Below are 14,014 nucleotides of genomic sequence, written 5' to 3'. Positions count from 1 at the left end.
TAAACTTGGGGATAGAGAGATGGCTCGGTGGTTAAGAACACTTGCTGATCTTGCAGAAGATCTGGGTTTAGTTTCCAGCATCTACATGGCCGCGTACAGCTGTCTATAGTGCCAGTTCCAGGGGATCTGAGACTTTATTTTGAGCTCCACAGGCACAAGGCACATATGTGGGGCACAGGCATACATATAAGCAAAACATTTATGCTCATATAAGAAAAGCAAATAAATCTTTAAAAAAATATTAAGTGGTGTTATGTGGCTATCCATTCAGCTACTTGGTAGATTTCTTAGTCCCATAAAGATTTATTTTTATTTTATGTATATGGGTGTTTTACCTATATGTAGTCTGTACTTGTTGATATGTATGTTTTGTTTTGCTTTCTTATTTATTTATTCATTTATTTTAGCAGTTGAAGAAAGGTGTTTATCGGGAGTAAGGGAACACACACATACAACAGGCACAAAAGAAAATAACCCTCTGCAGAGTAGAGGAGGGTCTCGGAAAGCCAAATGTCCTTTGTTTACTGTGTCTCCTCTTTGTTTCAGATGGATGTGGGCACCGTGTACAGAGAGCCCCGTGAGTTCTTGTTCCCTTGGCCAAGTCCTGATGTTCTAGAAGCTTCTTGGAGGCGTTCATTTTTGGGGGGGGGCTCCTTTTTTTCTTCTTGATGCTTTAGAACTTGGAGGTGGGGTCTGTGCTTGGAAGGGAAGGCGGGGCTTTCTCTCCCATGCAAAGCAAGCCCCCAGGCATGTCTGTCCTCAGGCTTCTTCAGGGATGATTATTCTGGAAGGTGTGGCCAGGGCAGCTGGAGCTGGGCTCCTTTCTGAGTCACTTTATGAGTCCAGTGCTCTCCCTTGCTCTGGACTGGGTGATTTACGAAGGAAGTGGAAAAATGGGCCCGAGTTAGGCTTTTATCACCTCTTTTAGACGTTTCTGCTAATCCTTCTCTGACACACAGATTTTTAAAGTACTTTTTACTCATTGTCCAGTATCAGTAGTGATGGATGGTGAGATTGCCAGTCTTCCATGCTTCAGGAAATCTGGCTCTGCTAAGGAACCGTGGAGTCTAATGGGCAGCTCTTGGCTTCACATATTCATGAGGTGTAAAACCTGGTCCCTAGGTTTTCTATCTCACCTTAAAGGGTCCACCCTATGCTCCTGTCGGTCTGCAGACTCTAACAGGTCCGCCCTATGCTCATGCCTGTCTGCAGACCTGACCTTCCACTCTGTCCTGCAGGACATGCTTATCTCCGGAAGTGGCTGCTGCTCTCCAACCCTGATGACTTCTCTGCAGGGGCCAGAGGCTACCTCAAAGCCAGCCTGTGTGTGCTAGGACCTGGAGATGAAGCTCCCGTGAGTACCCTCCTTGCCATAGCACCATAGAAAACCACTAGCTTGGTGTTTTCTTGTCTTAAAAGGTTATGTAGGAATCATGAAAACTGCATAACACACAGAAAATATAAACAACAATCAAAGCACTCGAAATACCACTGCTGGGATGGCGGGACTGCAGTCTCTGGCCTTCCTTGCAAAAGAAAGAATCAAGGATTTTAGGGTTTTGTTTTGTTGTTTTTTTTTCCAGACAGGGTCTCCCTATGTAGCCCTGGCTGTCCTCAAACTCAGAGAGATCCACCTGCCTCTGCCTCCCGACTGCTGGGACTAAAGAGGAACACCACCACTGTTGGGTAGCACACACTGACCACCACATCAGGGTGCTGACCACTTGTGGTTAGGCCATTTTTGTCAAAATGCTCCGTAGCTATAATCCAAGAGGCAGCCTGTGGGCCATGCAGGAGTTGCAGGTAGGCAGGTCAGGAGTGGTGGGAGGCAGAAGTGAAGTGGTCAAGCATTCTGATACTGAGGAAGGGAGGGAAGAAGGAAGGGAGGCAAGCGGAGGCAGCCTAGCCTCTTGAAGGCTGCTGAAGCTGGAGCTAGAGTAGCCGGGCCAGTCTGGAAACGCTCATGGAGACGGAGATAACAGAGGACACCCCACATTAGGAAGAGGTGCCTCAGGACACCCCAGTCTCTCTTGCACTGTTGTAATGGCCTTGTATCTCTCTCTTCCACCACGTTCAGCCATCCCTTCTTCATTGTCCTTGTTTTTTGTCTTCCTGGTTCCTTCGCCTTCCCTGGAACCACACAGCCAGCCCTCCTCTTTTATGAGGCTTCCTCTTTCCTCACACTCTCATCTCCTTGTGGACACGGAATTAGAGGAGATGAAGGGTTTCTGACTCTCTCATGGACACTTGCTCCTGAGTGTGCTGGGATTGAATGTCTTACTGCAGATGCTGAAAGTGGGGTTCCCCATGGGGTACAGGCTAAGTAAGCATTAGGCTGCGGCTCTTTCTGTTAGCTTGCTAAGGGGTAGGCTGCTGGACCAGCCTGACCTCACTCTCTCCTGACCTCCCACTGCTCTCCTGCCCCACGAAGCCACTAGAAGGCTTGTGTGTTCCTGTGGTGTCAGACGCTGTGTCTATTGTTACACAGTGTTACTGTCTTTACTTGCAAAGAGGCTTGTTCTTTCTGGAAGAGTGACCTTTGTGGATCAGAGCCTCAGTCTACCTTACCAGGCAGGGGTGCCTCTCACCCATTAGCACCATGCTGACTCTGACCCTGGGGTCACTATATTAATACTCATGTGCGGGGAACATGTCCCTAAAGGTGGAGCTTCTAGCTTAGATTCCTTCAACTACCGAGCTAGTTTTTAACATGGAGGGCAGGGGAGGGGTACAGGCGGTTGGGACTTGTGGGAGAGGTGACTCCGTCAGACTGTTGGCTTAGATGCCTGCTGTGTGCCAGCTGCATTTTTTTTTTTTTTTTTTTTTTTTTTTTACTGTTGGAGGTGGTCCTCCATGTAGCTAGGGAGCGTGTGTGTCCTTGTCCACACTGCTCTGTAGAGAGCTTAACCAAGTGAAGGACCAAGTGGCTGCAGGTGCCAGAGTTCAGGACACACCCTTCTGATGAGGGGCTGGTGAGGAATCCTGTGCGTTTTCTTTGCAGCTGGACAAGAAGGACCCTTCTGAAGACAAAGAGGACATTGAAGGCAACCTGCTTAGGCCCACTGGTGTGGCCCTTCGAGGAGCCCACTTCTGTCTGAAGCTCTTCCGGGCTGAGGACTTACCACAGAGTGAGTGTGGCGCCCCTTCTGGATGCTTACAAGTCTCCCGCCAGGCTGTTAAAAGCATGGACGCTGGTGGGTGGTGGGGGAGGGCATGGGGAGGGCGCGCAGAGAAGAGGCCTGGACCTTTTCTCAGTGCTTTTGTTCCCAGGGACCACGCCCTTGCTCATTCCCTTCCTCTTTTTGATCCAGTTTCCTCCCAGAAGGCCAGTTAATGTTGTCAGTAGTACCCATTTTCTGCTGTCTGGTTTATCATGAAAACCTTTATTTGACACCTCCCCTCCCCTGAAACAGCAGAAAAACATCCAGAGACTTTTTTTCCTTTTTCGGGTGGTTTGAACTCAGAGCCTCATGCTCACACTCCAGTGAGTGCCACTCTCAGCAGAGCAATCAGATTTTTAATGGAAAGTAACACACGGAGGTGGACTTAGGAAGATGAAGGAGACTTGAGAGCAATGGCTCCCCTCCAGCTTCCCCTTGCCTGGTCTGCTGGCCTTATGGAAATGGAAAATCTTAGACTATACACTGGGCCTCTCTTATTTTCTATTTAAAGCAAGACTGGCCTACAGGATAACCTACAGGTGCATTACTGTGGCCATGGTGTTAAGGGAATGTCACCAGACACCCAGAGTACGCCCATCCTTTTCTGGGTTGCTTACTGCTCTTAATGGTGTGGAGTTTGAATCAGTCCCACATGTGGAGAGGCCCTGAAGCTTGGGGTGTGAGGGACAGTGACGGATATATGTATTTGGGAAGGGACCATGACTCTTAGCTGCTGATCTGAGTCCCTTCATGGAGATCCTGTGCTGACTCCCTCATGAGGGAAGACAGCATGTCACTTTTGTAGTCATGACACTGCCTGGAGATGCAGGGGTAGTTGGGTCTGGAGAGCCACAGAGGCTGGCAGTGTGGGGCAGAGGGGTCTGGAGGGTTTAGGAGGAGATCAGAGATGGGTATGACACAAGGCAGCTGATTCTGGATGAGAGACAACAGGCAGGCAACGACCAGTGTGTATCATGGGGATAGTCAGGTGCAGAGGGGACATTGGCAAACAGTGACAGGCATGTCCCTTCCCCAGTGGACGATGCTGTGATGGACAACGTCAAGCAGATCTTTGGCTTTGACAGCAACAAGAAGAACTTGGTGGATCCCTTTGTGGAAGTCAGCTTTGCTGGGAAAATGGTGAGGAACAGGCACGGGAGAGAGAAGGCCTGGGGCGAAGGGTCCAGATAGAGCAGGACACCCCTGGCAGAAGTGCACATAGAGGGGCCTCTGGAAGCAACATACCCAGGCTGGCTCTCTGGGGTGCTACACCTGGAAATGGACAGGTGTACCCCGATGCCCAGTCTGGAAGTATTGTGACTGAACAGAGACGAGGGGCGGGTGATGGGTAGTGGGGGAGTATTGGGGAGGATCAAGCAATGGTGTGGGGCAAGAGGTAAAATGCATAAAGCCAGAAACAAGAGATTAAGCTAATTTATTTCTGTGTATGCGTGGCTAGAGTGGATGCAGCCATGGTGTACGTGTGGAGGTCACAGGATAATTATGGGAGCTGGTTCTCTTTTGTTCCCAGAAGAGCGCAGGTTGTCAGGGTTGGCAACAAGCACTTTTACCTGCTGAGCTGTCTGCTGGCCTGTAAAAAAAATATTTGTGTGTATGATTTGTGTCTGTGGGGGCAGGCATGCCATGGAGTGTGTGTGTGTGTGTGTGTGTGTGTGTGTGTGTGTGTGTGTGTGTGAAACCAGAGGACATCTTTGTGGAGTTGGCTCTCTCCTTCCACTGTGGGTTCTGAGGATTGAAAAAGTTTACCAGGTGATTGAGTCAACTTGTTGGCCCCCAACTTTTTACACACACACACAAACACACACACACACACACACACACACACACACACACACACACACTTACTTATTTTTAAGCTTGAAAGCAACACATGGATTGACTTTCTGAGTGAGTCCTGCTTATTTCACCTAATTGCACACCCCCATTTCCTTTTGAATGATTTCACTTTCTTTAAAGCTGCATAGAACTCCAGTGTATACACACCATATTCTCTTTTCCATTTATCTGTTAAGACAGGGAAACCATTTTCTTCAAAGTGTGAGGAAGCATAATAATTATTTTTACACAGTTGTGGCAGAAGGCAGAGAGAGAGAGAGAGAGAGAGAGAGAGAGAGAGAGAGAGAGAGAGAGAGAGAGAGAGAGAGAGAGAGAGAGAGAAACCTGGTGGTTATCTAAGGGGTCACTTGGTCATCCCTCCCTCCTTGCATCTCACCTTCCTGCCTAGGGTAGAGTAGGGCAGTGATTCCTGTCCATGTTGATTTCTGTCCCACAGCCCACAGCCCCAGCATTTTTTTTGTATGCATCACAGGCCATGGCCACACCCAGGCTCCAGCCACCTAGCTGCAAGGGCCTCCACACAGCTCTCTTTGGCTCTGACTCTTCTCTTCCCTGCCAGACTTCCTCATGCCTCTCATCTGCTCTACATGTGGCCCTTTTGAGCAACGTTCTCCCCAGGTACCTTCCTCAGAGGAGCCTCCATCTTAAGGATGCTATTGTTCAAGGAGGAGTATGTGGGCCTGCCTCTACTCTTTCCTCATTCACATCCAACACACTGAGTCTGCCCTCAACCTCAAACATGCCCCAAGGACCAGCCCCTCCTAGCTACTGTGCCCCCTTCCCAGCCACTGCCATTTCCTCCCAAGGTCACACAGTAGTCTCTTCGCCACCTTTCTCCATCTCAGGACAGGGACTTTTGGGAGAACCTAGGTCATTTGTCCAAATTCCTGAATTCTCTGGTTGTTTCCTCTGGTATTTCCTTACTCTTTTGGCTCCTGTATTTCCTGGGCACCAAAGGAGGGCTGTTACATTCAGAGGATTTTGCCTGGAGCTTACCACAGGCCATGTTCCCTACATTGTGTTGCAACATGACACAGCATCAGGTGTCCCATTCCCCCTTGGTTGATTCTCTACCTTCTGCTCTAACTGTTATAAAAGTAAATGCCTCCCCCCGCAATTGGCTACTACTCCTTGGGTGACATCTTGATTCCTTGAGGATGATAGGTGTACCTTATCACCCAATACACTGAGTGTCCACCTACTTCTGCCTGAATACATCACTGCTTGGGGTTACCCAGGGCTCATTTTCTCATTTCTAGCCCTCCATTTTACTTGAAAAATTTTTATTTTTTGAATGTACGTGTCTTAGGGTTTTACTGCTGTGAACAGATACCATGACCAAGGCAACTCTTACAAGGACAACATTTAATTGTGGCTGGCTTACAGGTTCAGAGGTTCAGTCCATAATCATCAAGGCAGGAACGTGGCAGCATCCAGGCAGGCATGGTGCAGTCAGAGCTGAGAGTTTAAAATCTTCATCCGAAGGCTGCTAGTGGGAAGACTGACTTCCAGGCAGCTAGGGTGAGGGTCTTAAGCCTACACCCACAGTGACACACCTACTCCAACAAGGTCACACCTCCTAATAGTGCTACTCCCTGGGCCAAGCATATACAAACCATCACAGTATGAATAAGTGTGTGTGTATCTGTGTGCATGTGTGCGTGAGTGCGTGCATGTGTGTGGGTTGCCTATCCCTAAACATGCACAGAGGCTGGAGGAAGATGCTGGGCATTCCTATTACAGGCTCTCTTCCTGAAACTGGAGCTAGGCTGTCATCCGTGAGCCCAGTGAGCCTCCTGTTTCTGTCCTGCAGGGCTATAGGTGCTTACAGCCATGCCTACCTTTTAACGAGTGCTAGGGATTTGAATTTAGTTCTTATGATTGTTCAGAGAGCCTACTTTTCTCTCTGAGCCATCTTTCCAGTTCTCTTTGGACTTAAAATATTTTATGTTTTGTTTGTTTGTTTGTTTGTTTGTTTTGTTTTGTTTTTCGAGACAGAGTTTCTCTGTATAGCTCTGGCTGTCCTGGAACTCACTTTGTAGACCAGGCTGGCCTCGAACTCAGAAATTCACCTGCCTCTGCCTCCAGAGTGCTGGGATTAAAGGCGTGAGCCACCACGCCCGGCACTTAAAATATTTTAAACATTTTAGGATTGTATTATTTTTTAAAAGATTTATTTATTTTTATGTATGAGTACAATTATAGCTGTCTTTTTTTTTTTTTAATTTGTTCTTATGCTTTTTTTTTTTTTTTTTTCGAGACAGGGTTTCTCTGTATAGCTCTGGCTGTCCTGGAACTAACTTTGTAGATCAGGCTGGCCTTGAACTCAGAAATTTGCCTGCCTCTGCCTCCCAAGTGCTGGGATTAAAGGCGTGTGCCACCACGCCTGGTTTATAGCTGTCTTCAGACACACCAAAAGAGGGTGTCAGATCCCATTACAGATGGTTGTGAGCCACCATGTGGTTGCTAGGAATTGAACTCGGGACCTTTGGAAGAGCAGCCAGTGCTTTTAACTGCTGAGCCACCTCTCCAGCCCTTAGGATTGTATTATAATTACATACTTTTCTCTCTTTTCTTTTCCCTTCCCAAAACCTCCCCTCACTCCTCTTTCAAATTTATGGCCTCGATTTCAGATAACAAGTCTACGGTCTTTCCCTAGGGAAAACTGTTAATCCTGATTGCAGCGTTCCTTAGCTGCCTGCAGTTCTTGGCCTAGGGTTGAGGACTCACGGGCTTTCTCCTCTCCATGCTAGCATGTCCAGTGGAGTTACCCCTCTTCAGGTCATGTTCAGACAGCCATATTGGTGAGGCTTCATGGGTGTGGCTTCTGACCTTCCTAGAAGACACAATCTCATAGCAAAATCCCCGTTCTTCTGCCTCTTAATCTTTCCACCTCTTCTGCAATGATCCCCGAGCCCTGGAAGTTGTATTGTGGATGCACCAGTTAGGACTGGACTCCACAACTCTGCTCTTTGGTTGGTTGTGGTTTTCTGTAATGGTCCCCATCTGTTGCACAGAGAAGTTCCCTTGCAGAAGGTTGGGTTTGGTTGGACTGGGACTTGCTTTAGTGAGGATGGACTTTGAATCCTCCTGTCTCCACCCCTGACGTTCTAGGTCTATGTGGTGCTAGGGATTGAACCCTGGGCCTCGTGTGTGCTAGGCAAACACTTCACTAAGTGAGCTACAGTGTCAGCCTGCCCTGTCCTGTTGGCAGTGGGAACCCCGCCCTCCACTCCCCGAGCCTAACACAGAATCTCAGGGGAAGTACCATGGGCCCAGTCACTCACTCAGCTTGCCAGCCAGCTTGATCCCTCTGAGATGACAACGTTCTCTATAGACCCCTGCCGGCCCCAAGCAAGTGTTGGTTTGGACTTGGGGTCTGTGATTGCGGCTTCAGTGTTGACTTCCCAAGTTTCAGGATGCATGAAGGCAGGAAGGAATCCAAGTTTTCCTGGACATTTGTCCTCTGAGACTGAGGATTAGGCTTCCCTGTTGACAGCTGGGAAAGATGGCACCAACTAGGTTTGGTTGTTTTTATCCACAGTTCTAGCGTGTGTCATTAGTGGCTTCACCATCTCACCTTCAGGTCACTTACTTGCCCAGGTGGAGCGCACCGTGGGCCCTGTCCCCTGCATCCCACCAGCACCCACCCATGCCTGAGATTGCTCTGGGTCTTCACTTCGCTGGCCTTGGAGATTTTCCTAGAGTACTGGGGTCTAGGGGAGGTGACTTGGGAGATTAGATAAAGCCTAAGCTACCCCTTGGTCCTGCTTGAGAGGGTGAGGCTGAGGAGTGAGCTGGGAAGGAGGGCGGCTGGCTGCTTTCATGGTCCTTAGGCTCTGTCTTCTTTTTTGTCCTGAACCCTGTCCTCAACCTGTCTCCCCTAACCCCACCCCATTCTACCAGTCCCTCTCCCTGGCTCTAGCTCTAAGCTTTTGTTTATTTTATTTTATTTTATTTTATTTTATTTTATTTTATTTTATTTTATTTTATTTTATTTTATTTTATTTTATTTTATTTTATTTTATTTTATTTTATCTTTACACCTACTTAAATTTGGAGACCCCTAGGGCCTTGCCAGTGTCTGCCTAGTCACACTTGGATGTTTCTGCAGTTTTGCTTATGGACACTTGGGGGCACTGTTAGTCAAGATCTATCCTACTACACAGTGACTACACATAGTGTGTATGTGTGCATTGTATACAGGACAAGGAAAGGGGTGTGCTTCAGGGCAGGACAGATATTTTAGACTTTATGGATCCAAGAATGAGATCCATTTATTGCAAAATTTAAAAAATAAAAAAAATCAGAGAGAGAATAAAATAAAAGGAAGAAAAAGAGAAAAGAGAAAAGTGTCCATGCGCCCATGGCAAAGCTTGTTCGGTCTGTTCTCTGTGGCTCTCATTTCCCTTCAAAGCTCTGTGACTGGAATCTGGCTACAGGGTGGGGCAGCGCTGAGCCTTGGCATCTCAGTTCCTGCGTTCTCTCCCAGGCCTTTCCTTGATTCATTTTTGTGGGGAGGGGTACTTCCTGCTTTGTGTTGGGGGCTCTGTTTCAGCAACTTCAGAGTGTAGTGCTGACAGGCGGTCTGTTCCCCGAGTGTGAGATGGTGCTGTGTGAGCTGAAGTCAGATGTGCTGTGGGCGTCGAGCCTGGTGTCAGAGAGTCAGTGATGTGTGTTAAATCAGGGGTGCTTGCTGCAGCAGAGCCATGCAGAAGCAGGTTCCGTGAGGATCTCAGAGGAAAAACATGACAGGCTGATGGGAATAACCTTGCCCATTTCCTTTAGATGATGAGTCGGTAGTCCTGATTCATTGTTCAGCGTGACTCTGTAGAGGCCATGAGTAAATGAGACTCAGCCCTCTGCGAGCAGCTCGACAGCTTGGATTATCCAGCATTTCCTCGGGTTAATGCACAGCCCAGCTCGCTGTTCCGTTAGACAGATACACAGCAAAGTGAATCTTATTTATGGATGGGTGAGAGTTCAGCTTCTTCCTTTCTAACTCAGTCAGCACACAGAGATCTTTGTCCGTGAGCTGCTTTCCATAGAAAAGCTTCTAGAACCAACCGGGATTATGGACTTATGGATAGAGGTTGAAGCAAGAAGCTGGGAGAGCCTTCCCCTTCGTATATTCTAGAACGATTTATTTCATTTTATAATAAAATTTGTATTTATTTTTAGGTATGAGACTGCATGCATCTGCTATCTATGGTTGATCTATCTATCTATCCATCCATTCACCTATCTATCATCTATCTATTTATTATCTATCTCTCTATCAATCATCTACCTACTTTCCTATCTACCTATCATCTATCTATCTCTCCATCCATCCATCCATCCATCCATCCATCCATCCATCCATCCATCCACCCATCCATCCATCATCTTCCTCTGCTCTGGTCTCCATGTAACACGCTTCTTCTGTCCTCCCTTGCAAGTGTGTTTCCTTTACAAGGTTTTGGCCCCCTTACGTATGTGTCAGCAAGCGTGACCGTGGGTTCGAGCATCTACCACTCCAGTCCAAGTATTTGCACACTGTGCTCACTGCTCCATCCTTACTTTTCTACCCTGTGGCAGAGCTTGCTTCACTTCTGTGCACACAGGGTCTCCTCTTTTTTGGAGTTACATAGTACTATGGCTGGACCGTACTTTCTTTCTTTAACCCACCCTCTATTGGTGGATACCTGGCTCGTTCCAGATCCCTGCTAGCTCGAGCCATGATGTGGTAAACAATGCACTCTGATCATAGTTATTTCTGTAGAGAGTATCTGCGTAAGGACTGACAGGTAGAAGGAACCTGATTTTCTAAGTTTGGTAGCCCCAGCTCCCTCCCCATAGGAGTCATTTCATTTTCCTCCACTGGCAAAATCAAGCGTGTGGTTTCCCTCCAGCCTGGCTGACAGTGGTGCCGGGCTACAGAGGCATTTATGGATCTGGGTGGGAGTAGAAACTCTTTGGCCTACTTCTGCTCCAGCCCTTCACGTGTCTGAAGACAGCTCCCAAACAATGGTGGCTACACCCCTGCAATGCTGGCCCTTTGCCTGCTGCTCCCCACTCCCCCCTTTTCTCTGCTAACACCTCTTCTGCCCCACCCTACCAGGCTTTGGCTGGGCTCTTTCTACAGGGAGCAGGAGAAATGGCAATAGGATTTGAAACTGGATGGTTGGGAGCAGAGACAAAGCCCTTGTCCCTGGGGACCCAAAGCTCTGGATCTAATTCAAATTCATTATTAAAATAATTCGGGCTGGTGAGATGGCTCAGCGGGTAAGAGCACTGACTGCTCTTCCGAAGGTCCTGAGTTCAAATCCCAGCAACCACGTGGTGGCTCACAACCACCCGTAATGAGATCTGATGCCCTCTTCTGATGTGTCTGAAGACAGCTATAGTGTACCTATGTATAATAATAAATAATTCTTTGGGCCTGAGCGAGTGGAGTTGACCGGAGTGAGCAGAGGTCCTAAAAATTCAATTCCCAACAACCACAAAGGCTCACAACCATCTGTACAGCTACAGTGTACTCACATACATAAAATAAATAAATAAATCTTTAAAAAAAATGCACTTTAATAAAACTCTTGTTTAGCACATGACAGGCCTGTAGGAGAAACCTGTTCACTATTGTTAGGGGTGGACTCATCTGCCTTCCAGAAACTACATAATCAAGACTGAGTCTCTTAAATTTTTTATTTGTTTCTCTCTCTTTCTCCCCCCTCTCTCTTTCTCTCTCTGTATGTGTGTGTGTGTGCATGCATGTCTAAGCACTTGCATATGTACGTGTGCTCTATGTCATGTTTTTTAATGTTTTTTTTAATTGGACATTTTATTTGTTTCCATTTCAAATGTTATCCCCTTTCCTGGTTTTCCTCTGCAACCCCCCTATCCCATCTCCCCTTACCCTGCTTCTTTGAGGGTGCTCCTCCACCAACCCACCCACTCCTGCCTCCCTGCCCTAGTATTTGTCCACACTGGAGCATCAAGCCTTCACAGGACCAAGGGCCTCCCCATCCATTGATGCCAGATAAGGCCCCTTCAGCTCCTTCAGTTCTTCCCCTGACTTCTCTATTGGAGTCCCTGTGCTCAGTTCGAAGGTTGGCTGTGAGCATCCACATCTGTATTGGTCAGGATCTGGCAAAGCCTCTTAGGAGACAGCTGTATCAGGCTCCTGTCAGCAAGCACTTCTTGGCATCTGCAATAGTGTCTGGGTTTGGTGTCTGCATGTGGGATGGATTTCCCCAGGTGGGGCAGTCTCTGGATGGCCTTTCCTTCAGTCTCTGTTCTATTCTTTGTCTCTGTATTTCCTTTAGACAGGAGCAATTCTGGGTTAAAATTTTGGAGATGGGTGGGTGGCCCCATCCCTCAATTGGGAGGCCATACCTAACCTCTGGATATGGTCTTGACAGGTTCTCCCTCCCCTTTGTGGGGTATTTTAGCTAATGTCATCCCTGTGGAGTCCTGGGAACCTCTCCTTTTCTGGCATCTGGGACTTTCTGGTTGCTAATCCCAGTTCTCCATCCCCCATTGCTACACACCTCTGTTCAATTTCCTGACCCTCTCTATACATCTCCTCCATCTCCTCCCACACCTTCTATGTCATGTTAATGTGTGAATATATACATATATTTGTGTGTGCATGCTGGTGTCATTCTCTGTAGCTCTTTACCTTATTTGAATGTGTGTGTGTGTGTATGTATGTATGTATGTATGTGTGTATGTATGTATGTATTTTTGAGACAGAGTCTCTATTATGTAGCTCTGACTATCATGAGTTTGTTATGTAGACCAAGCTGGCCTAGAATTCACAGAGCTCTGCCTGCCTCTGCCTCCTGAGTTCTGGGATTAAATGTGTGTGCCACCACAGCTCCCAGCCTTTCACCTTATTTTTTGAGACAGGATCTCTCATTGAACCTAGAACTGGTTGGACTGCCTGGCCAGGGAGCCCTAGGGATCCTCCTGTCGCTACTTTCTGGGAGCCGTGATTACAAGCATGTGCCACCATGCCTGGCTTCTACATGGGTTTCTGGCCATAGAACTTGAGTCTTCATGCTTTTGTGGCAAGGATTTACTCATGAAGATGTCTCCCCAGCCCTTGAAACTGAGTCTTTTCCTTCTTCCTCATTTGTGGATGCAGGCTGTCCTGGGTCTTCATGGACGCAGCATGGAACCCTTGCCTTAGAACACTTTCCATTCTTGGTGTGTTTCTTGTTTGTAGCACAAACAAGCTTTCAGGCAGCACTTCTCTGAGGCAAGCTGTGGCTTCCTTGTTTCCTTCCCTTCCTTCCTTCCTTCCTTCCTTCCTTCCTTCCTTCCTTCCTTCCTTCCTTCCTTCCTTCCTTCCTTCCTTCCTTCCTTCCTCCCTCCCTCCCTCCCTTCCTTCTTTCTTTTCTTCCTTCCCTCCCTTCCTCCCTTTTCCCACTCTTCTTTCCCCTCTTCCTTCCTCCCTCCCTCCCTCCCTCCCTCCCTCCCTCCCTCCCTCCCTCCCTCCCTTCCTTCTTTCTTTTCTTCCTTCCCTCCCTTCCTCCCTTTTCCCACTCTTCTTTCCCCTCTTCTTTCCTTCCTCCCTCCCTCCCTCCCTCCCTCCCTCCCTTCCTTCTTTCTTTTCTTCCTTCCCTCCCTTCCTCCCTTTTCCCACTCTTCTTTCCCCTCTTCTTTCCTCCCTCCCTCCCTCCCTCCCTCCCTCCCTCCCTCCCTCCCTCCCTCCCTCCCTCCCTCCCTCCCTCTCTCCCTTCCATTGTTTTGACCTACTGGGAATTGAATGTAGGGTCTTGTTCACATTGGATGAGTGGTCTACTGATGTGTACCTCCCCTCCCAGTGCCATGTGGGGTTTGTATCTCCACTGAATTCTACATGGGTGCTGGTTTGTGGGCCTGGGCCTCAATGGGAGGTAGGGTTGGTGTGTCTCTGTCTAGAGCTGTGGGTTTAGGGTAATGGGGCTGTGGCATTTGCACCAGCTATCCCATTCTGGATCTTATCTTCCATTGAGCCTTGTCTCTGC

The 14,014-nt window shown here is 48.1% G+C and overlaps 1 protein-coding gene across 16 annotated transcripts in view; it reads left to right on the top strand.

The window, feature by feature from the left end:
- Dysf (dysferlin) overlaps positions 1–14,014 on the top strand; it is a 201,616-nt gene that overhangs the window by 61,071 nt on the left and 126,531 nt on the right. For all 16 annotated transcript variants that reach the window (XM_021164299.3, XM_085840480.1, XM_021164311.3 and 13 more), the window contains 4 exons: positions 547–577; positions 1,239–1,354; positions 3,002–3,128; positions 4,198–4,301. In XM_021164299.3, the coding sequence (XP_021019958.1) occupies positions 547–577; positions 1,239–1,354; positions 3,002–3,128; positions 4,198–4,301 (378 nt within the window). The remainder of the gene's footprint in view (positions 1–546; positions 578–1,238; positions 1,355–3,001; positions 3,129–4,197; positions 4,302–14,014) is intronic.

Source organism: Mus caroli, unplaced genomic scaffold (genome assembly GCF_978045245.1).
Source record: "Mus caroli unplaced genomic scaffold, Mus_caroli_1 scaffold_7, whole genome shotgun sequence".
Taxonomy (NCBI): Eukaryota; Metazoa; Chordata; class Mammalia; order Rodentia; family Muridae; genus Mus; species Mus caroli.
This window is presented reverse-complemented; position numbering and strand designations above follow the sequence as displayed.